The 25558-nt window shown below is 33.2% G+C and overlaps 1 protein-coding gene across 1 annotated transcript; it reads right to left on the bottom strand.

The window, feature by feature from the left end:
• Positions 1-24713: 24713 nt before the first annotated feature.
• On the bottom strand, positions 24714-25244 carry LOC115876293. Its single transcript, XM_030892020.1, has one exon. It carries the CDS (start codon positions 25242-25244, stop codon positions 24714-24716), a length of 531 nt encoding a protein of 176 aa, XP_030747880.1.
• Between the last annotated feature and the right edge of the window lie 314 nt (positions 25245-25558).

The following is a 25558-nucleotide window of genomic DNA, read 5'->3' as shown; positions in this document are numbered from 1 at the left end:
CACTACCTGTACTACTAGATTCAGTAGCTGTGTTAAGATTTTATGATTATCTGTGGGAACCATAATCGAATTAGCTTATTTTGGGATAGTGAGACAAAAGGATCTGAAGACACGTTTTGTTTGTTGTAATATTCTTGTGAACTTTTAAAATTTAAATCAGTTTTTAACTTTGTTTGACCAAATTTTTCGGATTGGGTGGTTGTGATTCTTGCCATTAATTAGTTTGATCTCTTCTACATCTTATATGTTTTTCAGATTTTTATTAGTATTATAGACCAGTCAAATTAGAGGGTTCGCTTGGAAAAAGTGTTGGAAAGGTAATTATGGTATTGATTTGTTCAGTTGACATGAAAGATAAGTATCCTGGTTTTGCACGGTTGCTCGACGGCCGCTGGACTCAGGAGGACCAAAAGATGGTAAAACTTTTTTCAGATTTTTGCCAATAGTTCCGCAACATTGCGTTGCGTTCTAGCCAATACTTTTCAATAACAAAAATTAAAGACCATTAAATTCTGCGTATAATAAGTTTTAACTCGTTCAATTCGGTTCAGTATTATGGCAGAAATTGAAAGATGAAGATTGGCAATATTTACCAATTTTGCTGATAACGCATTAAAGTGACATTCAAACGTTCGTCACACGGAAACGATCATTCCAAATAATAAACCATACAATAGAAGTGATAGATCATCAAATTAGTATTTTACGTCAAGTAATACATGGCGGGAAAATAAATATCTTCGCGTTCCGTCGTCCAACAATTTTGCGTAGAATAAGTATCAATTCGTTCAATTCGGTTCAGTAGTATAGCTAAAATTGATGCTTAAAAATAGTTATTTTTACCAGTTCTGCCACTTCAATAGAACATTTCTTATTCCACGTCTATAATAAGAAACGTCTAATTAGCATGCTACATAAAAAGTTAGATGATGAAGAATTTATTGTAAAACTAGCAAAAGGAGATGCTGATAGACTCACTGTTACGACTGCAATTGACTTATCTCTGAGTTATCCATCAGTAATAATTGTTGGAGAGGACTCAGATTTCTTGGAAATATTGCACGAATGAAGCCTGGGAAGGGTGCGAAGGAAAATAATTTGTATTTTTCCAGGCAGTTCAAATACCCGGAGAGTTTAAAATCAAACATTCTGTTCCTGCAAGCGTTCAGTGGATGTGGTATAACGTCATCCCTGTATCGGCAGGGGAAAATGAAGTTTGTCAAAACTTTGGATAGGAAGATAGACTTACAAGATGTTGCGCTCATCTTCAAAAATAATAATGCTTGTGTTGATGAGATAGATGCTGCTGTGATAAAGTTTCTTGTAGTCATTTATGGTGACCCTCGAAAACACACCTCATTAGACGATATAGGGCCGTTATGCTTCGCAAGTGGAAACCAAATTAGAGCAGAACTCAAGAACCTAAAAGACTCCATCCGTAATGTGGAATGAGAATCTTCTAACGGTCTAAGACACTCGAAGAACGCTCTCAGGACTTACGAGCGAGAAAAATCAAAGATTCTCCTCAATTTAAGTAAGAACAACGATTCCATTAAAAATACGATTTGGGCATCGTTTAACCGGCCAGGACAAAACACGAAAAACATTAGACGATCAAATCTATTTTCCCCAAGGCTCCTTGATTAAAATTAGTATTTTTAACAAAGTCATGACATTCTAAATTGAAATTTAAAATACGATTTGTTTTCAAACGAAAAATTCAAAAGTTGACACATGGTATATCATTCTATCCAGTGTCATTTTCTATGGAATAAAGTAAACATATACCAAGGGTGCCATTTAAAAATCAAAAGTTGTAGTCATACATACAATTTAATTCTCTATCAAATTGTATTATACCATTTTTACCTATCTCTTCAAGTTTTCGTAGAAAATGCATTTTCTTATAATTTAGACCTCCATTTATCAATATACCCATAGACTATTGACATTTTAGATTGTTTTTAAAGCAACAAATGTACAAAATGTACAGGTGCTAAAAACTATAATATTACTAGCCCATTTATATTCAAAAAGAAAGACATTAGAAGAACTATTTAAATATTTATAAAAGAGTATACAATTAATTAAATATACCACCATTATCCGCCCAAATATTAATTAATTACATACTTAATTGTGTTAGTTAATAAAGTATTCTAAATAAATTTGGATTCAGAATTCATTTTCTCATCTCTGTTGTTATAAATAAGCATTCGTCAAAAAATGAAATAAGATTCTTAAGGTGTTACTTTTTAATACAGTCTCATACAAAATTCAGTTTTTTAGTATTTGGAGCAATTATTATTAATCAACGCAAACAGTCAATTAATGTAGTTTGAATACTGAAATCATATTAATTGGTCCTGTATTTAAACAGTTATTTTTTAGTTTTTTTAATGTAATAAACGAACTATATCGACAATATTAGTATATTATAATAATTTAAAATGTATTCCATGAGTATATTGATAAATGAGGTTTAAATTATATGAAAATTCATTTTCTACGAAAACTTGAAGAGATAGGTCAAAAATGGTATAATACAATTTGATAGACAATTAAATTATTGTGCATCTGATTCTCAGATAATATACAGGGTGTTCCATTTAAATTAAACAAGTTATTGCCGTTTAAAGCTAGTAATTATTTAAAATAAATTTTTAGACACTCTGTATAAGATAGTATAATTTTTATTATTGCAACACAAAATTTAGAAAATCGAAGTACTTCAGGACAATATTTGGGTTAAAAACTTAGGGTTAAAAACTTAAACTTATATTACTGTATTTCGACAAAAACACAAATATTTCAAAAACAGTAAGGTTTAAGTGTGATAAATCTTAATCAAATTTACCTTTATTTTAATCGTAGAAACTAAAAATGTAATAATATACAGCGTGTTCCATTTAAAAAAATACAACTTTGATATTTTTTATTTATTTGGGACACTCTGTATCTTGTAAAAATATTTTTAAATTGTAGCTCTAATAGTCCTCCAACGAACCAAAAACTTACAATTAGCAAAAATCTAATCGTTTTATACGATACTCCGTATCGTATGTGGTGAACAACAGAACAACCCTGTATAATTTAAAAGTAATCTGTAAAAGTATATATAAAAAAAATCTGTAAAGTACTGATTTTAATTGTACAATTCAGGATTATTTTCAATTTCTGCAATAAACTCAGTATTAAACTCAATATTGTCTCTCATTTTGTTTGCTACATAATGTCGCCGGGTTACAAAAAACGAAACAATCTTTTTGCACGTCGCTACAACTGTATTTGCGGTGTGCTTATCCTCGGACAAATATGTGGGAGCGTTTGTGTCGTGATAATTGTGTCGGTGATTCAAATGTGGCGCGATAAATGTAGAGTGACATATGTTTCTTCGATGTGCGGGCTAACAAGCTGGTTCAACACACAACATTTTTAAGCTTGCTATTTTAGATATGTCTCTAAACCAATAAACGATGATTCCATTTCACCCACATTCTTTATGGTCACCAATTCTAAAATAAATATGCTTTTCTCTCAGCCACCTGAGATTCCTGGGCCTGCACCTGACCCGATCGGGGGAGGAGAACCAGTCACAGATAAGCGATAAATTCTGAAAAACTTTCAGTTTTTTGTTTGATTTATGGTGGTCCTCTCGCGCGGTCAATTTTTTTACGGCCAAGAGAGCTGAGCGCCTCTTTTCCCTGTTCCTACCTGCGGTCGCTATTCCGTGCCGCGCTGCCCTTTCTCTCAGAAACATTTATCAGACGTGTGTCTTTGATTTGAGTGAGATAGGTTCGGGGTCTTGAGAGATGAAACATTGTTCTACACTATAACCGTCGACATTCTAATTTGTAGATATGTCACAGTAGAAGTCAGGAACCCAGTAAATGTTAACAATCACTAGGAAATGCTAACAATTACGACATTTTGACGGTTTAAAAGAAAAGCTTATTGATCAACGGCATGGCTTTACAGGTGGTAAATCAATAGAAACTAATTTAGTCACTTTCACTGAGAACGTCAGTGAAGCGATGGATGCTAGAACACAAGTCGATGTTATATACACTGATTTCAGCAAAACGTTCGATGACATCTGTCATAATTTGTTAATGAAACGTCTTGCGGTTGCGGGTATTGAAAAGTCTCTTTGTCGCTGGATTAAGTCAAACAGGTAGCAATCTGTTTTAGCGAATGGGTTTCTTTCCCAACCTTTCAAAGCGACATCAGGTGCGCCTCAAGGCCTCAAGGAAGCTACTTGGGTCCATTTTTTATTATTTACTTTAATAATATTAACCATTTTTTTACCTGCCAAAGATCTAGTTTATTCCTGAATTTAGAAAAATGCAATATAATAACCTTTATTAGAAATAAGACAGTTTTTCGCTACGAGTACCAAATTAACAATTATATTCTGAAAAGAGTTGAACAGTTGAAGGATTTAGGTGTAGTGATGGATTCTAAATTGTTCTTTAATTTTCATATAGAATATGTTATCAATAGCTGTAATAGATTTTAGGTTTTGTTCTAAGAAATTGTAAGAATTTTAATAATCCTAAAACACTGCTCACGTTACTATATTACGCATTTATTCATAGTCGACTCAATTTTGCATCAGTAGTGTGGAACCCATGTTATGTGTAACCTATGAAAGGAGATTGGAGAGGATTCAGAATAAATTTTTAAAACATCTAGTTTACAAATCAAATATAATTATTAGTCATTGAAATTTTACACCCATTTATAAGTAATTTTGTATCCTACCTCTCTTTCATAGGTTCATTTCTAAGTTTAGTCCTCCATGGGCGCTTCACTGCCGAGGAGTTTGTGTCCGGCTCAGGTACCTTTGAGCCACTTTGAGGTGGAGGCTGAAGGATCTGCTTCCGTTTTCTCCATCCCTTTAACACGGTTTCTCCTTTGAACTGATACCGGTGTTGTCCCGGATCTATAATAGAGAATTTCTGTATTGCCTCCTTGAATTTTGTGAGGACTTGACCATTGCCTTCCTCGCTCCAGTTGATGACTCGCCAACTCGATATCCTTACATTGGCGTTCTGGCGAAGCTGGTGATACACCGCAAGTGTTTAGTCGGCCCACTTCTACAGAGCCCACATGTACAGGGTGGGCCAAATTCGACGCTTTTAAATGCAAACACCCTTTTCTATAGGAGATAGACGAAAACTAATATCGGTGTCTGGAGCTCAATTTTCATCAAAAACATGATGGTAAAAACCGCACATAATATCTGTTACCGTTTCGGAGTTACGGGGTGTTTTTCAAAAATGTGCATTTTTAACAAACCGCTGTAACTTTTTCGCTATGGAAAATTTTGTATTTTTATGAAAACATTTCCAAAGCACCTTTTTACGTAGAATTTAATGGTTTAAGCATTTTTTTTTTTAAATTAATAATCAACAGTTAGTTATCAACAGAAAAATTAATTTTTATTTGGGACACCCTCTGTATTTTTAATTAACAGAAAAGAATTTAAAATTACCTTTCCAAAATATAGCACACTTGATATTTTGTTATAATCCCCTTCGAAATACAGAATTTTTAAAACTTCGCCACTTTTAACTAGTAGGCTTTGGACCCCTTATAGATGATCCCTTAATGGAACTCGAAAACATATTTTTCCAGCAAGACGACGCACCGCCTCTGAACGCTGAAGTTATCAGCAAATTTTTGCAGGCAATTTCAAGAATAATTGAATAGCTAACAAAGATCCCAGCCGTCGGCCGTCGATGCCGCCTGACTTAGTGCCCATGGATCTAATCCTATGGATATATTTGTGGAAGAATGAAGGTTCCTTATTCTTCCGTATAATCTAGACAAGAATTAGAAATACTTAGCAGTTATGAGAGGGTATCTTTCACCCCCACTGAGTCAATGAATTCCGCGAGAAATGTTTAAAAACTGCCCCGTCTGTCCATAACAGAAGACGCTCGATATGTCGAACACCTGTAGCAAAATCTCATGTCTTGATTTGCTATTTATTTTTATTGTTATTAGATATAGTTTAAATGTGTTGATGTTGGTTAAATATATTTTTAATGGTTATAAAATTCTGCATTTCTCATAGCAAATATTATTTTCGTTTTAATTGATGCTCACAGCCAGAATTTGTTTGCATTACAGCCGGTGCCGTTCACAGCCTACTTATTCAAAGCGGGCGAATTTTTATATACTCTATATCTCGAAGAGGAATCGAGTAAAATATCAAGTGTGTTATATTTTTGGAAAGGTAATTTTAAATTCTTTTCAATAAATTAAAAATATACAGGGTGTCCTATATAAAAAATCAAATTTTCTGTTGATAATTCTTAAATTATTAATTTTAAAAAAATTATACTTAAACTATTAAATTTTACGTAAAAAAGTGCTTTGGAAGTGTTTTCATAAAAATATAAAATTCTGCATAGCAAAAAAGTTACAGCGATTTGTTAAAAATGCATATTTTTGAAAAACACCCCGTAACTCCGAAACGGTAACAGATATCGATATGCGGTTTTCACCATCATGTTTTTGACAAAACTTGAGCTCCAGACACCGATATTAGTTTTCGTCTATCTCCTATAGAAAAGGGTGTTTCCATTTAAAAGCGTCGAATTTGACCCACCCTGTACAGGGTGAGTCAACGATAGAGTAAAGTCCATTATCTTATTTGTTTCAAGGTTTATAAAAAATGTTAAATATAAGAGTTATAGGGAAGGTTAAGATACACATTTTAAAATTATTATAGAGTATACAGGGTGCTTCAAAAAAGTGTGGCGGATATAACATATGTTTTTTTAAATGCAACACCCTATTTTTTATTTTATTTTTAGATTCTGCGTAAAAGTCCATAACTTTTTTATATATAATGTTAGATACCTAAAGTTAATAGATTTTGTAATATTTAAAGTTGTATAAACAAATAAATGTTAAATTGCAGTGTGGTAAAAAATTGTCAATGATTGGCATTGTTTCTGATGTTGGAATACCAAAATTTGGTATGAGAGTTTTATAGAACTACTTAAAATTAAAAAATCTCTTTATTTATTTATAGATTTTTTTTAAATGGTACACCCTATATATTTTTACTTTTTCTGATAGATTTTGCAAAGCCCTTCAACTTTTATTAAGTATGTCATATACCTATTTTTAATAGTTTGCGATTTATTCCAATTTTTTCTATTTTTACCCATATCTTTAATACAATTATTACGCTACATCATAATTGCAATGACTAAAAATAATAATTATCAAAATTTCATATTGTGTTAAGCAAATTAAGAACAAAATGTGAATTTTAGTTTAGTTTGTTGTAATAAGTATAAATGGTAGAAGTAGAGATAATAGTTACAGATTGTCCTGAAAATAAATTAGTCAATGTGACTGATATACACGAACAAGCCAAGATAAAAATATTTTTTGGTTCAGTAATATATATTATATAGTACTTTGCTAAGTACTATAAGAATAGATGTAGATTAATTATCTAGAAAACATTTTCATATTATATGTATTATATTATATTATTTTCAGTGTGTAATGGGACGGTTTCGCGGCAGTAGTAATATTGGCTTTACGAAATGAATTCTAAACCAGAATTACTACGAGGAAAAAGCTTTACTGTATGTTGAAGTAAATTCCTATATCAGCAGTCGTCAGCAATTACGTAATCTAGTTAGTATTTGTGGTATTACCCTAATTTGTGGCTATTCGCCGCGTCAGAAAATCCTCCAACTGTCATCTTTCATAATATAAAAATACACCAAGAAATTCACGACTACGATTTTAGTTTATTTGAGTAACGTTAATTAATTTCAACTAATAATAACAATTGTAACTAAATATTAAACTATGTTGTTGATTGTAAATGTCTTGGGTGAGAACCATACGTCCTACGTTTCTCTTTTCTTTCTAGACAAACAATTATTTTAGTATTCTTCTAAATTTACTTTTTTCTACTATTTGTGACTTTCTACGAACCAGAATATCGATGGTTAACTTCCAAAGAATATAGTGTCATTTCTACGCAAGATTTTAGATCTCGGACGATCAAAAACGGTTTCGTGCCGGTTTTCGCCGCACATTTTCGGATTTTTAACGCGCTACGCGATGGCGAAACGTCAAAATAAACGATAGGCAGAGAAGAGAGAGAGAGAGAAAGAGAGGTTGTGGAGGTGGTGGCCTTTTTCCAGTTTTGGACAGGCGGACGCAGAAGAATAAAGCTGATTTTTATCGAGGTGTGCCGTCGCATAAAGAAATCGGCAAATATCAAAAGGACCCAGCTTTTTCTCAAGGTAGAATGACGGGAATATATACCGATTTGAAACAGCCGATTTGCGTCACATAAATAAAGGATTTTAGGAAAGTATGTTTGGGACGGCGGATCGGATAGAAATCAGAATTAAGTTGCCTTTTGGGAAGGATTTCGTATGAATACTCGTACGTTTGAAAATGTCTGTGGTTTTTGCCACTGGAAGAGAAAACTAAAAAAACATATTATAGTTATTACATATTTGTAAACACCACCGATATTACGACCACATAACATAAATAAACACAAGTTAAGTAATAATTAAAAACAATCAAAAATCATACAGTCTGTTGCATCGCGCGCCGATCTGAACATAGGAAGAAGTGTAAAAGTTTCATTTTTATTTCAATTTTTTCCAAAATAATTTATGAACTAACGTCAATATTTGGATGAAACTTGGTGTCTGGGAGTTTTTTGACATGAGAAATTTGGATTTTGATGTGAATATGACTCTTAGTTTGTAGAGGGCCACTTACATTTTTTTTAAATTGGTTTGAAGAGTAATAACTTTTCGTTTGTTCCTGTATAAAACTACTGAGTAAAAAATATAGATTTACGACGTTTTCTACGTAAAAAAGTTCTCTTGATAAAAATCGCTATGAGTAATGGTTCTCGAGATATTTGAAATCGAAATTATCAATACTAAATTGACATAAATTAAACATGTTGACTAAATAGTTATTAGAACTGAAATCATAAATTTGAAATGTTTTTGTGTCAAAGTCCAACAGAAACTGTTTGATCATCTGCTTTTCACAGAAAAATTTATGATTAATTTAAAAAAATAAAAATTTATCAAATTTACTATTTCAGTCAAATTAATAACTCTCTCAACGTGTTTATTTGTTGTCAATAATGACATGTATTGACTATTTCTAATCTAAATATCTTGGAACCGCTTGTAGCGATTTTTGCCAAGATACATTTTTTGCGTAAAAAATTTTTCTACTCAGTAGTTTTATACAGGTACGGACGAAAAGTTATTACTCTTCGAAACCGTTAAAACACATGTAGGTGGCGCCACCTACAAATAGGAGTCACGTTGACATCAAAATCACATTTCTCATGTCAAAAAACTCCAAGACACCAATTTTCATCCAAATATTGACGTTACTTCAGAAATTATTTTGAAAAAATCGAAATTAGATATGAAACTTTTACACCCTGTATCTCCGAAACGAAGCATCTTAGGACATACATTTATTCAAAGTTTTTTACTTATTTTTATCAGCAGAATATGCTGTCGAATTTTCCGGAATACAGTTCGGTACCATCCTGTATACAGGGTTTTTTCACATGATAAATTTGATTTTGATGTCAATATGACTCCTATTTGTAGGGGGCGCCATCAACATGTTTAATAACTGTTTTGAAAAGTAATAACTTTTCGTCCGTGCCTGTATAAAACTACTGAGTGAAAGAATGTACATTTCCGTTGGTAAAAATCGCTACAAGCAACCGTTTTCAAGATATTTTGAAAAAAAATAGTCAATACATTAAATTATTGACAAAAAATAAACTTGTTCAGTAGATAGTTCTTTAACTGAAATGATAAGTTTGACAACTTTATTTTTTTTAATTAATTATAAATTTTTCTTCGAAAAAAAATGATGATAAAACGGTCTCTGTTAAACTTTTGGCACAAAAACATTTCAAATGTATGATTTCGGTATAACTATAGAAGGGGGGGGGGGTTCAAGTAACGTATAACTCCCGTGTAAAATAAGGGATTTCTGTACAACCTTAATGAATTTTAAGTCTAGTTTTATATGTAAGTTAAAAACACATCAAAAAATATAATTTTACTTTTAAATACAGTATTCTCGGCATTAAACCATTTAATTTATCGTGGGAATGTCATTCTTTTGTGGATAAGTTATTTAAATTTCGACCATGGCGATTACTATCATCTGACCCAGGTGGAAAGCTCGTAGAACCCATAATATACGGAATTGACAACACGATGATATGTTAATGGCTGCTTAACCTGTAGGTAGTTAAAAATCTACAACCTTTACAGTTACCCGTATAGGGCAGTAAAATGCAAATTTGTCGAGGTTCGGGCGAACAAGAAACTGTCAAATAACAATTCTGTCTTATAAGCTTGATTCGGCTGGCAACGTTCGTGTTGTCGATGTTTTTCTTTTGTTTTGTTTTAGCTGTGGGTGAAATAAAACTTACGACTTTAATTTATTTAGAGAAGATTGTTAAATCCTTAAAAAATCGTTATTTCTGTTAATTATTCTTGAAGCTAATTTATAGCGAAAAACTAAATGCACATTCTCATATATAGCCACTTTATTTCGGCCATCTGATAGTATTTTTAAATTTGATAAGATACATAGGCCAACATAATTTATTTTTGTATTTAAATACGGACCTGCATTTTTTATTTTAGATTTTCTAAGAATTTGGTCTCCTGAGAACAATGATATGCCACACTTATTTTTTTTTGTTTCGAGCATTTAAACACAATTTATTTAAACTAATTTCAGTTGACTCTGTTTTTTTTTAATATTTGACCTATTCATCGTTACAATATTCCGCGGTTATTTCCCCTATCCGCCACCTGGGGTCGCGTCCGATCGATGGGGGTTTGGAGTTCTCCACACGGATTTTGTCAAAAACGGTCTACGGAAACACGGAAACTGCGACTTTGACTGATTTTGATGTTATTACAAATTTTGTTGCAAATATTATTCCTAATCTTAAATTGAAAACCGCGTTTTGCTAGGAACTGTAATTTTGGAGTTACGATTTTTTATAAATTTTAACCCTCTCCCATACCCCCTTACCAACTCCCCACCCCCACCAAAAACTAATGGTCAGATTTACGGGTACTACAGTATTTTTGTGCCAAATTTGGTTAAAATCGGTTTAGCGGTTTTTGAGTTATCGTGTTACAGACGAACAGACAGACACCATGAAAATATTTCGTATTTAGATCATTTATGACCCAAATAACTCTTTTTGAGTGAAATTAAAAAAACTTTTTTTTTCCGATCTTAATAGCCTACCTACGGTACCTGTTGGTATGGTCGGCTAAAAAAGTTAACAATAATATCTTTAGTTGTTGACCTGGATAGGTATTATTTATTTGAATCTTTCAATTACTCCATTTTCCTTATTCAATATTAATTAGCGCTCAGCAATATTGTTGCATGAATATAATCAGCTTAAATAATTTAAAAGACCAGAGGTGGACTTGAAATGATTTTAAATTGTAATTAAATAGCTTTATTGTTGTTAAAGTACCCAAAATGAAAAAAAAAAATGAAGTGTGGCATACCGCTGTACTCAGGAGACTGAATTCTTTTAAAACCTGAAATCGAAAATGCAGGCCCGTATTTAAAAAAAATAAGTTTTCCTATGTATTTCTGAAACTATTAGCTAATTTGAAAATCTAAAAAAACGGTAACATATAAGGTGGTTATACAGGGTGCTACAAATTCGAGGTACGAGCATTGGTATCTCGGTAACCGTAATAGATACGAAGATGGTTAAATTGGGGCAAAGTTGCGTATTGAGATGTTCACCAAGATGCCATCAAAAAAGTTTTAAAAATTTCAAGGATTGCTGAGTTTTTTGAAAAAAAAAGGATTTTTTTGAAAATCAATTTTATTTTTTCCTGTCGTTAGTTTTTAGAAAATCAAAAAACGAATTGCACATTCTCATAGCCTCATCATTAGGGCTATCTGATGTTATTTTTAGGTTTTCAAATTAACTGATAATTTGTAAGATACAGAGGCCAACTTAATTTTTTTAAATACGGTCCTGCATCTTTTATTTCAGATTTTGAAAGAACTCGGTCTCCTGACTACAATAATATGCCACACTTTATACTTTTTTTGTTTTAGGCACTTTAACAGCAACAAAACTATTTAATTATTATTTACAATAATTTCAAGTCCGACTCTGGTTTCTTAAAAATCTGATTATATTCATCGCAACAATATTGATCAGCGCTAATTAACATTGAATAAGGAAAATCGAGCCAATTGCAAGATTCAAATAAATAATATCCAGGTCAGAAAAGATATTATTTTTTAACTTTTTTTATTGTGAATTTAAAATCTCAGTGTGCTATCTAATAGTATGCATAATATTAATCGTAGTTATTATAAATAAATCAACTTCTACATATTAGTTTCTAATGTTCTACATGTTCGAAAGGGTTGCCACCCTCCCTATTGCACAAATTTATATTTCGTTCAATTTTATTTTTAGCTCTTTGAACTTTCTTCTTATACTTCCGAATGCATTTTGTACTCTTTATTGTAAATGTTGAGATGAATTGATTTCACTTTTACAAATGACGTCAAGTAATGTATAGCCACTTGGCGATAGGTCCAGAAACCTCGCTGGACATTACTGCTCTACCATTTCCAATCCATCTTCCGGGAAAATGATTTCATTGTTTATATTATATTATATTTATATTAATTGTTTTATAGTATTTTATTGCATTTGATTTTCCGTATTCAATGTTTACTCCACGTCATTGTTAAGTTTGAATGCTAATCAAAATTGTATGGATGAATAGATTAAATAATAAAAAAAATAGTGCCGGACTTGAAATTAGTTTAAATAATTTGTGTTCAAATGTCAAAACAAAAAAAAATATTAAGTGTGGCATACCATTGTACTCAGGAGACCGAGTTCCTTCAAAATCTGGAATAAAAAATGCAGGTCCGTATTTAAAAAAATTAAGTTGGCCTCTGTACCTCACACATTATCAGCTAATTTGAAAATCTAAAAATACTATCCGACAGGAAAAAACTATACTATACGACACGAAAAAATAAAATTGATTTTCAAAAAAATCAGTTTTTTCCAAAAAACTCAGCAATCCTTGAAATTTTTAAAAATTTTTTGATGGCATCTTGGTGAATATCTCAAAACGCAACTTTGCCGCAATTTAACCATGTTCGTATCTATTACGGTTACCGAGATACCAACCTCGAATTTGTAGCACCCTGTATAGAACGTGCAATTAGTTTTTCGTTTTTTTAAAAAGTAACGACAGCAAAAAATAAAATTTATTTTCGAAAGAATCCGTTTTTTTTAAACTCAGCAATTCATAAAATTTTTGAAATAACTTTTTTGATAGTATGTTGGCGAACATTCCAAGGCGGGGGGGCAAATTTGCCCCATCTTCCTATATATTACGGTTTTTGAGCTACCTTGCTCGTAAAATTAATCAATATACTAAATCAAAAAAAAATCACAGAAGATATACATTTTGTAAACATTTTATTTTAGTATTTGTATGTGCTCATATTTTACATCAAGGCTACCATCTTGGACTGCAAACAGAATGAACGGCAGAGAGCTGATTACTTTCTGACAGGTCGTAATAGTGCCCACGATATTTACCATCTCTACAGCTTTATTAATATCCACGGCGATGCGATCGGTATCTAGCTCAGAGAAATAAGTAGGCTTAGAGAAGTTCTAAATTATTTATTAATATAATCATCACATTTTATAGGCACTCTTTTGGTAATGACCAAGCATAAAAAAGCGAAATAAAACCAATCGAGCGTAACAATTAATTACCGAGACTAGAGCAATGGGGAACAGAGAACTGGAAGTAATTGGACCATTAACTCTGTTCATATTATCCTTACATTTACTTATTTTGACAATTTCATATGCATCTAATTACCTGTAATATTTAAATAAAAATATTTCTTTCCATATAACATAACTGCTGTTTTATAAAAATTTTCAGCTTTGAAAAGCTGAAAATAAGAAGTATAATTTTTTGTTATTTTATTTGTTATTATTTAAAAATATAACTGCTGTTTTGTAAAATTTTCAGCATTCAAAAATAATCAAAAACTGAAAATAACAAAAACTATATTCGAAAAGTGGTTAAAAACTAGAGTAAATCCAAGAAAATGTTCGTTTTTCAATTCCTGTATCCAAACGAAAAATAATATACGGGATGTTGCTTTTAAAAAAATTGAGATATAGCATTATTTAAATATATCGATTTTAGTAATGCCATAAAAAATACTCTGTATAGGATAATATAAATTTTCTTTTGCGAATTTATTCTGTTATCCTTGGTGTTTAGGAAAATATAGCTAAGGATTAATAAAGTTATATTCACTCCAGTTTTTAACCACTTTTCGGATATAGTTTTTTTAACCAAAGTTATAGTTATTAAGAAATAAAATACATCGCATAGTGCTTTAAATAAAAATAACGTACTATATGCACAATTTTATGCTGAATCCAAATATCTACAGAAAAAGAGTTCAATTTAAAAAAACTTAAAAACTTTATCATAACTTTTTTGTATACAACAAAATATTTTTAGTATATACCCCTTTATAAACTATGCAAGATCTGTATAAAACTTTTTTCATATCTCGACAACAACGACGATATTGGACCTCCTCGCACTAATGGGCCACCCCGTATATTGAAAAATAAAAAACAATCATCACACAAATATTATTTCTTTCTTTAAAGTTTTATTTGCACAAGAGTTGCAGCAGACCAGGACCCTTAACACTAAAACCCTTAACAAAAAAGCAGAAGAAATGGCCAAACATGGTCATCAACATGGTCCAGAACCCTGCTGCGACGTTGCAATAGCAGTCATCAGAATGGCTACAAAACGATAGGTGGCCAATGAATATCTAGAATGGTGGAGAAATTCACCAGAGACAGGCAATAAAGGCTCATCAACATGGTCCAGAACCCTTCTGTGACGTTGCGACAGCAGGCATGAGAATGGCTACAAAACGATAGGTGGCCAATTAATATCTAGAATGGTGGCGAAATTCACCAGACACAGGCACCAAAGGCTCATCAACATGGTCCAGAACCCTTCTGTGACGTTGCAATAGCAGTCATGAGAATGGCTACAAAACGATAGGTGACCAATGAATATCTAGAATGGTGGAGAAATTCACCAGAGACAGGCAACAAAGGCTCATCAACATGGTCCAGAACCCTTCTGTAACGTCGCAATAGCAGTCATGAGAATGGTACTTAACGATAGGTGGGTAGTAATTTAACTAGAAACAGACAACAAAGTTGATAGTAGAACATCTGCCAAAATTCACGGCATGCGGATTCTGTTAATCTGAAGAAAAAAACGACAGAACACATTTTATGTTGGTGCGACAGTATAGCAAATGTGCGGATCTCTTTAAGAGGCAGTGATAGGCCAATGACAGAGAGCTGTATGAAGTATCCAAGTTGCTAGACTTCGGGAAAAGCATAGAATTGGAGAATGTAACTAACCTAACATAAGAATCAGAAGAGGACAACAATAGATCTGAAAAGGTCACAGTGGATCAAGCCGATAGCGAACTCGAGGAATCTAATCTAAAACTAAACTCTGCAAAACCAAGACTAAGACTAAAACTACTATTAGTCTGCAAGACCGGCACGACCAATGGAGTTTTGGTTATGGACTTGCATTTGCTCGTCATAATTGTCAAACAAACTTTAGCAAAGGCCATGTCTATTCTTAGACAATCTGATGACAAATATCTCAAACTACTTAGTGAAAGTATTAATGATGCCAGAGGTGAAAGCAGCTTATCCAGGAAATTTCCAGCAACTATATAATATTTTTGACTGTCGAACTTAGTAAATCATCTTTGACTTTAAATTTCTAATAATCTTTGTTTACTTATTTCTCTAAGAAGGTATCTAGCCGCTATATCAAATCGGTTTTCGGTTGTTCTAATAGGAAATCCATTACACCTGTAGCTCTGGCGGGAAAGTGTGTGCGCGGGACGCCGCCCCCTGGGGGTGGGCCCGCAATTAAGGTGCACGCTAGGGGGCCCACGACCGGGCGAGATTCCGACATAGAAAACACGACGGCTAGCTCAGGATTGGGCAAGAAAGATGAATCAAACAACGATTTTTCGGCTGTTGGTTTGGATAAAAAGTATTTATTTTTGGAAGAAAATAGAAAGATTTATATTAGGATTATAAAGGAAGTATTATTTATAGAGCAATATTTAATTTAAACAGTCAGAATTACAGATTCGTTTGGGAATACTAAGAAAAACTACAGCTGCTGGCGAACTAGAATAAAATGAATGAAAATAAGATTGCGAGAGAAGGCCTCTATCTCTCTCACTCTCTCTTTCTTGACTATTCCATGTATAAAAGGAGCATCAGAAAAAATCAGGCAAATACCCAGGGGCGGATATATCATCGGGCAGTTCGGTGAGCCGCCCTGGGACCCAAAGTCCAAAAATGCTTCAAAAGGGCGCGGGCGCCATGATGCTCCAGACTTTAAATATATTTTTGAACCCAAGACTCTTCTAAGAGTCCGTCTTAAAATGTTAATATTCTACTTGAACAAGCTACCTCGACGTTTATTCAACAGAAATCTTTGTAGATGACATACCCACTGCGGCTCTGCTTTCTTGGTGTTGGCATTGACAGCTAAGAATACGCAAGGTTATTTAGTATAAGAAATGAGGCTAATTCGGAATACTGTTGGTAATTTGGAATACTCACTTATCGAAGCTATGCGTGGCGCTATATGTTTAAATATGGTATAAACTACTAGTTCGACTTGTATTTAGTGGAGAACATATTTTATAGTTATTTAAATTTATAGTACAGAGCAAAAATATGTGAACCACGGGGGTGTCACTTGTATGGGAAAACAGGCAACAGTCAAATTTAAACGTGCCAGGACCAACGACAAAGAAAGCAACATCTGCCAGGCATTGGCTTTCTTTGTCACTCACATTGCTTAAATCATGATACCGCAGCCATTTTGCCAACAAAGAAGCTGGCCGGGCTGTCCTGGCAAGTGGTTTAAAACAATTTTGCTTTTTTACAATATTTAAATTACCATTTGGATGTATTTAATACGATTATTCAGTTAACTGGTAAGTCAGAAATTACACACAAATACTTTATTCGTAAATACAACTAAGATGTAAACGTATTTTTGTATTTTTAGATTTCAACTTTTGCAAAGACCCGCCGATAGAACTTGCCTGGCAGCGTACCTGTTTAACTAAACGTATTACTTCCTGATAATAATATCAAAACACGTAAGTACCTCTATAATTTATGATGAAAAATGATTTTGATTATGTTTTATATTATTTAAATACTTTCTAACCTCAAATAATAGTAAGACCCTTGTTTATATGGCACATCCCGTTCAAAACTGTATTATCTTCAAAAAATGTTTACAAAACAAACAATTATTACAAAAACAATGTCCTTTTAATCTGATTTATACCTCAGAAGGATGCCAGTAAAATTTTATTAAATCAACATTATATTATTTGGCCATTAATATGCAAAAAGGAGCATATTGCCTTAACTTAAATTTTCTTTTACTTCTCCTGACAATGTTCTCTATATTCTCTATTTTGAGTTAGCAAACTTTTGAACGGGATGTGCGATAGGTATATAAAATACATAATATATCCAAGGGTATGATCTGATAAAAGTATTTTTTGATGCATTTTTTGGTTGTTAATGCACGTTGGCTTGGTTTATGTTTTATTCAGCTTATATTTATTTGGTATAACAGTTTTTTTTTGCCTTTGGAATGGCATGCATTGAGGCTAGATAGTGTTTCATTAGATCATTAAAGGAATTTAAATTAGCATATAGTTATCATGATACAGGTAGTTGTATCATAGTGCCTTATGTATGTTATTTACCTATTATTTACTTATGTATTATCAGTAAATAGATGATAATATACTACTAAAATGTCTTTTTAATAGTATGTTTATCTTTCCAATTCACTAGTTATTTGCAAAATGTATTTTGAACTAATTTAAGTCATTAATTGATCATTTTTCTTTTTCATGTTCCGGGATATTCTTTTTCATTGTTAAAAAAATATATATATTTCAATATTATTGTAATATAAATCGCAGCTCTAAAAAATAAATGATATTGTTTACTAATGTGTAATTTATTTACTATGAATTTTCTCTGAAAATAATAAGTCATTAATAATATCATTGATTTGCTGTGTAAAGTTAATAGACATATTTTTTAATACATTAAATTATATTAAAGTAATAAAAAATATGTTTATTAACTTTAAACAGTAAGTCAGTGATACTTATAAAAATATTTTTTAAAAAATTTCCCCTCTTTTAAGCCCCGCCCCTCCAATTTCCCTCAATTTAGCTAGTACTGCGAGGCGACACCAGGTGGCGTCTGTTTCCAATTTTTAACATGAAGTTAGCATTTCTTTAATGTACCTATTCTCTGATGTGAACAAATAAATGTGAATATGTCAACCTATTTTTCTATGGATATGTAATTATTCTTATTATACGAGGGAAATGTTGAAGACACTTCTCAGCATTTTCGATGTTTTTAACAATATTTATAGCTACCAACTTGTAATTTGTCGATTACTTATTTAGGAATTTATAGAACAAGTAGTAGTTTTCACTAAAGAGCAAGATAACGCACGAAATCACAATTTTTTCGATTTTCACTGACAGTTCGACAAGCAAAACGATCCTTTAAGGCAACCGTTTTCAAAGCGCTTAGCGCAATCAGTAGAGACGCTAAGCGCGTCAGACGAGAATACCCAAATCGTTAGTTAAGTGCGCGCTCAGCAAAAATTAACGTCATATACGCTGAGCGTCTAAAAGCGCTTAGCGTTTTCTAAGTTACAGAATTCGGGTCCAGTGCCTCACATACGAATCGTGCGTGCACTCTGTGTCGGATATGACGCCAAAACGTATATGTGTGTAACTACTGTAAATATTCTACCTAATTTTCTCTTTTAATAAATATTTGGATACCTTTTTAACAAATTTTTATTTACATTTTTAACATAACAATTGGTGGTATTCCAAATTACCTGCATGTTACGTCGACAGAGATTTTTTGCATTTTTTTATGAGTGAAAAAATCCATTTAAATTACTTTAAATACTTTTAAACTTTCGTATGATATACAACATACATATGTTGATCTAAGGCACGCTATTTATTTTATTCAAAATAATCAACATTTAAAATTTTGCAATTTTTTTTGGAACTATATTATTCCAAAATACATTCACTTTTTCTAATAATTATTGATGTCCACTGCGAATCTCTCAGTGACACACTAGACATTATATAATAGAAATTCAACGGAAATAGCATATTCACATCTAGAAAGACATTGAAATATACCGGGAGATCTCAAAAGTGGCTTTTGAGACGACATTTGGTATGTTAGTATATGACATAAATTAGGACTACTACAATCTAACCTAACCTAACCTAAACGACATTTGGTATGTTAGTATATGACATAAATTAGGATTGATTGACGCATTCAATTGTTTTCGGTCACTTCCTGTTTCACCGGAAATGACAACTTTTCATTTTTAAATGGCACCCTCGGTATTTTTTTACTTATAGAAAATGACACTCTGAATCGAATTACATATCATATTTCAACTTTTGATATATTCGCTCAAAAACAAATTGTATTTTAAATTTCAATCTAGAGTGCCATAGCTGTGTTAAAAACACTAATTTTTAATCAAGGAGACTTGGAAAAATAGATTTGATCGTCTAATGTTTGTAGTGTCTTGTCCTGGTCGGTTAAAATATGCCTAAATGGTATTTTTAATCATATCTCAATTTTTTCAAACGGAACGAGGGTGGCTCATTAGCATATTTGGAAAAAGCATTTTTTTATGAATAATTTGATACCACACACTTGGTATTTTGAGTCAAATTGTCGTTTTGAACCGCAGGGTACAATTTCAAATAAACCATATGCGAACATGTCAAAAGTTGACATATGATATGTCATTCTATTCAGAGTGTCATTTTCCTTCGAATAAAGTAAAAAAATACCGCGGGTGGCATTTAAAAATCAAAAGTTGTAGTCATTTCCGGTGAAACCGGATGTGACCGAAAACAATTGAATATGTCAATCAATCCTAATTTATGTCATATACTAACATACCAAATCTCGTTGTTTTATCTGAACAAATAAAAAAGTTATAGGGTGAGCCACTTTTGAGACGCACCCGATATAGAAAATACTCGAATCGAAATATAAATAAAAATATAGACAAAAAATTACAGAGATACGAGATCTTGGATACACAACTTTTCAATACTATGTTATGAGACAGCATTTTGTTATATCCAAAAAAATATTACAAGGATTTTGGTCACGAATGTTTAACTATCGAAAGGGAGGATTTAGTGCGATCGATCTTATTTCTGATATTGTCGTAAATTGCAACGGTGGCTGGCTTTTCTCCGAACCGTCTTGGCGAACAATGGCGGCCCTCTCATCATTTCCTATTAATTCTTGGGCGAATTTTTTTACCGAATAGACCCTCTCTCGGACTCCCGTCGCGTCAAATCTCAGTCAACGAGACATAGATAAATTATTGCCACATTTCACGGGCTTACTAAATCTACACACACTGTATAACGTGGTCATCTTTTGTTTCATTGTTGTTTTGTTGAGAGAAAATGTTCGAGCAGTAACTTTTTACAATTTTCGAAGACTGTTGTCTCAACAAGAATTTTTCGATTTCGACAATGAAGCACCACATCTGTCAACAGTTTCTCGTTGCTATGGAGAATTTAAACGTGGAAAACGGATTAGTCTTATTTAGCCTTATCGACAATCCAAGGACAGATCAACTAACAACGGCATTAACCCAGGAAAAGTGTTCGTAACTAAGGTCGATGCTGTTCGTAAACTGATCCAAGAATATCGACGTCACATATCGTGAAATTGCAGCAGCACCGTTGGATATTTCAAAGACCTCATTTCAAAAAATTTCACATAAAGAATTATCTGTAAAAAATAGTTTCTCGTTGGATACCGCATCTGGTAACGGAAGAACAGAAAGCAATTAGAGGCAATTGGTGTCAAAAAACTCTAGATCGATTAACGCAGGAAACTCAAAAAATATGTACAGTATTGCCAGTGGTGATGAACCCTGGATTTACTCTTATGAACCCGAAAATAAACGTTAATCGGCCGTTCTCGAAGTGTTTCTAAAAACATAATGGCGGCATTTGTTTCAAAAGTGGATCATTTAGCAACAACTCTTTTGCAAGATCAAAGAGCTGTTTCTGCTGACTGGTATACAGGGTGTCCCTGGCTGAGCGTGCATTAGAAGTTTTTAGAGAACTACAACATCTAGATTGGATATTTCTTGCACATCATTGTTTCACAACGAGATCTATCGATTAAAAAATATTTTCAATATGACGGCACTTCCGGAACTACTGGAAGTTGACAACAACTTTCTTATTTTAAATGGGTACCCCCATTTTTTATTACATACTTAAATTCTCTGTGAAATTTTTATGCATTTTGAAATTAAACACTCTATACTAGTGATGAAACGGATAGTTGTTTGGCCGGATACCGAATACAGGATATTCGGCGAGCTGAGAGGCCGGATGGCCGAATATCCGGCCATCGCGATTGTTTCTGTGAAATCGCAGATGAAAATGACGAGAGAAAACCCCAACTGTAAGCGTGATCTACTTCTACTTGAAAACAGTTCCATTTGATTATAGTCGGGACCCTTACTGTTGGTGGTCGGATAACGAAAACCACTAACCCAATTTGACGAACTTTGCGAATATATACCTCTCAGCTCCTTGCAGCAGTGTTTTTAGTAAGAGGTTGTTTTCCGAAGGCAGTGTGGTTTACGGTAACGAGCGAAATCGCCTATTACCGACAAACGCTTTATGTTTTTTCATTTCTTATTAGTTATTTATGTCACTATATGAAGTTTTCATTTTTGTATTTTTCATTAAAGTGAATAATGAATATTTTTATTTATTTTTTTTTAAGTTTTTGTTATTTTCAGCTTTAAATAAAAGCAGTTTAAACTGTAAGTACATTATTTCTTGTTGTTTATGTTCCTTTTTGAATATCCGGTATCCGGCCGGATATTGAGTTATTATTCGGTATCCGGCCGGATAATACATTTACCGTTTACATGTTCCTATATCTAAAATAAATCGTTTTTAAGTTATTTAGATTTAATTTGAAACCGTATATTTAGCCATAACCGACATTAAGTGTCGACGGGTTACACAATTTCTTTCTATCTGTCAGAAAACTAATTATTTGTATTTCCTATATTATAAATACTGCCCGCTTAAGAATTTAAAAAGTGTATTTATAAAAATATATCTCGTATTTTCGCTCTTTAGTGATATCTAATAGTTGGATATTATTAATAATATTCCGTATGATCGAAAAAAAGCAGCGCAAAGTTGGTTCGGAAAAGATGCTGCTTTTTGAAAAAGGAGTCACAAGATGACATGGCCGGATCTATTGTTTTACATCACTTGACGTTTAAAGTCATAGGGTACTGGTTAAACTCAAGAAAAATATACGCTTTAAAACTAAATCTTTAATAACTTAAAAACGATTTATTTTAGGTATAGGAACATGTATAGTCAAAAAGAATTTATTCGAATTTATAAGCCTTTTCACTAGTAAAATAAAAAAAGTGGGTTTCCATTTTGAAAAAAATGATTTATGATAATTTTTTAATCGCTCAATTCTATGACAGCTGCGGCCATTATTATATGACGTTCGAACAATTTAATTATTGGAACAGATAGCCACATGTTTTCTCTTTATATCACAGTGGCTGTGCTAATCACTAATTTGGCGTTTAGGCTATACACATAATTTTTTTGTTCAAAAATTTTAAATATTTTTTTTCTCAAAAACGGTCAATGTTAGATATAGAGTGTTTAATATCAAAAGTCATAAAATTTTACAGAGAATTTAAGTATGCAGTAAAAATGGGGACACCCTTTTAAAATAAGAAAGTTGCTGTCATCTTCCGGTATTTCCGGAAGTTCCGCCATATTGAAAATATTTTTAATCGATAGATCTCGTTGTGAAACTTTGATGTGCAAAAAATCCTTGAGCTAGATGTTGTAGTTTTCTAGAAACTTCTAATGCACGCTCAGCCTGGGACACCTTGTATATCTATTTGTTTGCCAAGTGTAATTGCCAAGTTTCGAAGAAAAAACCATCAATGGAATGATCCTCCACCAAGACAAAGAAAGTTCCCACAGAGCTCGAAAAACAATTGAGTAAAGTAAGAAAACTTCGAATTGCTGGACCATTTCCCATACAGTCCCGACCTAGTTCTATAATGCCTTTTTTGATTTTCCAAAAATTAAGAATGAACTGCGTGGTCAAAAGTTCCAGTCTCCAGTGCAGTCGGCGTCTTTGAGAACGCAATTTTAGAAGTACGTACGTACTACCTCTATACGCAAAATATAAAAGACAACCGTCGCGTCGCATTCCAAAATACAATATGAATCAACAAACTTCAAAGGATTGAATCCGATAAGAAATGGACAATTTACACGACGAACAAGATACTATCGTTCATCTAGCATAAAAAAGGCCCGAAACAAGTGCTAAACATATTTATATAGGGCCCCTTGCCGATAACCAAAGAAATCTGACCGCCGAAAGAATCGGTCCATCGAGAGACTCCATGAGGGACCACTGAGAGTACCCCATGGCGCGGGACCCCATAAACAATAACGTAAATATCAGCCGCCTCCTAGAGGTACGGTGATATTGTTTTTAGGGGGCAAACAGGACCGTAACACCTCTGTTTGAAATAGGTACCTACCCAGTAAAAATAAAAATAATTTTTTTAAAAAACTCTTTTAAAATGCATAAAAAATCATATTTATTTTTGATGCATTACTTGGGCAAATTCAAATATCTACTCTACCATTTTGCGAAAGAATTTGAGAAGACTTTAATCAAAAAAGTTGATTCGATGAATTAATAAACATATCATCCAGTTAAATATTTTAAAGCAGTTTTGAATTAATTTTTATAATGTACCTAAAATAATTTATTTTTGTACGATCCTTGTAAAAATAGCCAAATTATTTTGTACACTGCGATCGTGAGACTCTTGATATCTTATGGGTATATTGTTTGGTTGTCTATAATCCATCAAACAAAGATAAAGTTCATGCTCTGATTTTTTTTTGTAAGGAGGTGAAATGCAATTTACGCACGAAGTGTCGGGCTCTCTTAATAAATACCGACTAAAACACCTCCTTTTACGTCTTGGACTCTAGTTCGGGACCGTTTAGCACATTACTTCGAGACTAGTCCGTTTTTTATCGCCCTCGGGCTCGCTTCTGTTTATGGTATCAGCGGTTATCCAGGTCGCTTTTCTTTTCCCTTACTATCTTTTCCACATACCTTGATATGCGGTTCCAGTTTTCAGGGCTTTGATGCATTTTTTGGACGATGTTATGAGGGGATAGTTGTCCTTCAATTTCTTCCTCGATATTCCTTCTGTATACGCTCCACCTCTCGCATGTAAAAAAGGTATGTTCTGCGTCATCATAACCTTCGCAGTAAAGGCATACTGGTGATGTTACCTTTCTCATTTTTTCAAGATACGATAAAAAATAGCCGTGGCCGCTAGAAACTGGGTCAAGTAATAATTTATTTCCCCGTGTTCCCTTTGTGTCCAGGTTTTCACCGATTTAATAAGTCGCGCAGTCCAGCGACCCCTACTCTCCTGTTCCCATAATCTCTGCCATGCTTCATAAGTCCTGTTGATTTCCTCCTTTTTAACTTCTTTTTGGTTCAATTCGGTTATTCTTTGGTATATGGCATACCGTTCTCTGGCAAGTAGAGCTATAGGTGCTATCCCTGCGATAACCAGCACTGCAGGTTCGGAAACTGTGCGGTAAGATGAAGCTACTCTGAGTGCTGCCTGTCTCTGCACTTGGGCCAAACGTTTTCTATATTTTTCCTTCGATAGAACTACTGCCCAAATCTCAGCGCCATATAGAAGAACCGATTGAACAGTCGACATCAATAATCGCCGTTTACTTGACTTGGGTCCAATCGTGTTGGCCATAAGTCTACTCAGTGCTGCGACACCTTTAGCGGCCTTGCCTGCGGTCATTTTTATCTGTTCCCAGAAGGTCATTTTATTGTCTATGGTGATGCCAAGATATTTTACTGCTGGTTTTGATGTAACTATCTCTCCCCCTACGTGGAATGGGAGCACTGTGTTTATTCTGCTTTTGTGAGAACCACAATTCCTGTTTTCATAAGGGCCAGTGATAGTCCATGGTTCGTCATCCAGTTATTAATAGTTAGCATCACACTCCTTAATTTGATTTGGGCCATCTCCATATCTCTAGCTGCGATAAGTGCGGCGACGTCATCGGCGTATCCGACCAATACTGTTTCCACGGGCATATTTGTTCTCAATAG

This window comes from Sitophilus oryzae, unplaced genomic scaffold (genome assembly GCF_002938485.1).
Source record: "Sitophilus oryzae breed Bouriz unplaced genomic scaffold, Soryzae_2.0 scaffold_1059_pilon_pilon, whole genome shotgun sequence".
Classification (NCBI taxonomy): Eukaryota; Metazoa; Arthropoda; class Insecta; order Coleoptera; family Curculionidae; genus Sitophilus; species Sitophilus oryzae.
This window is presented reverse-complemented; position numbering and strand designations above follow the sequence as displayed.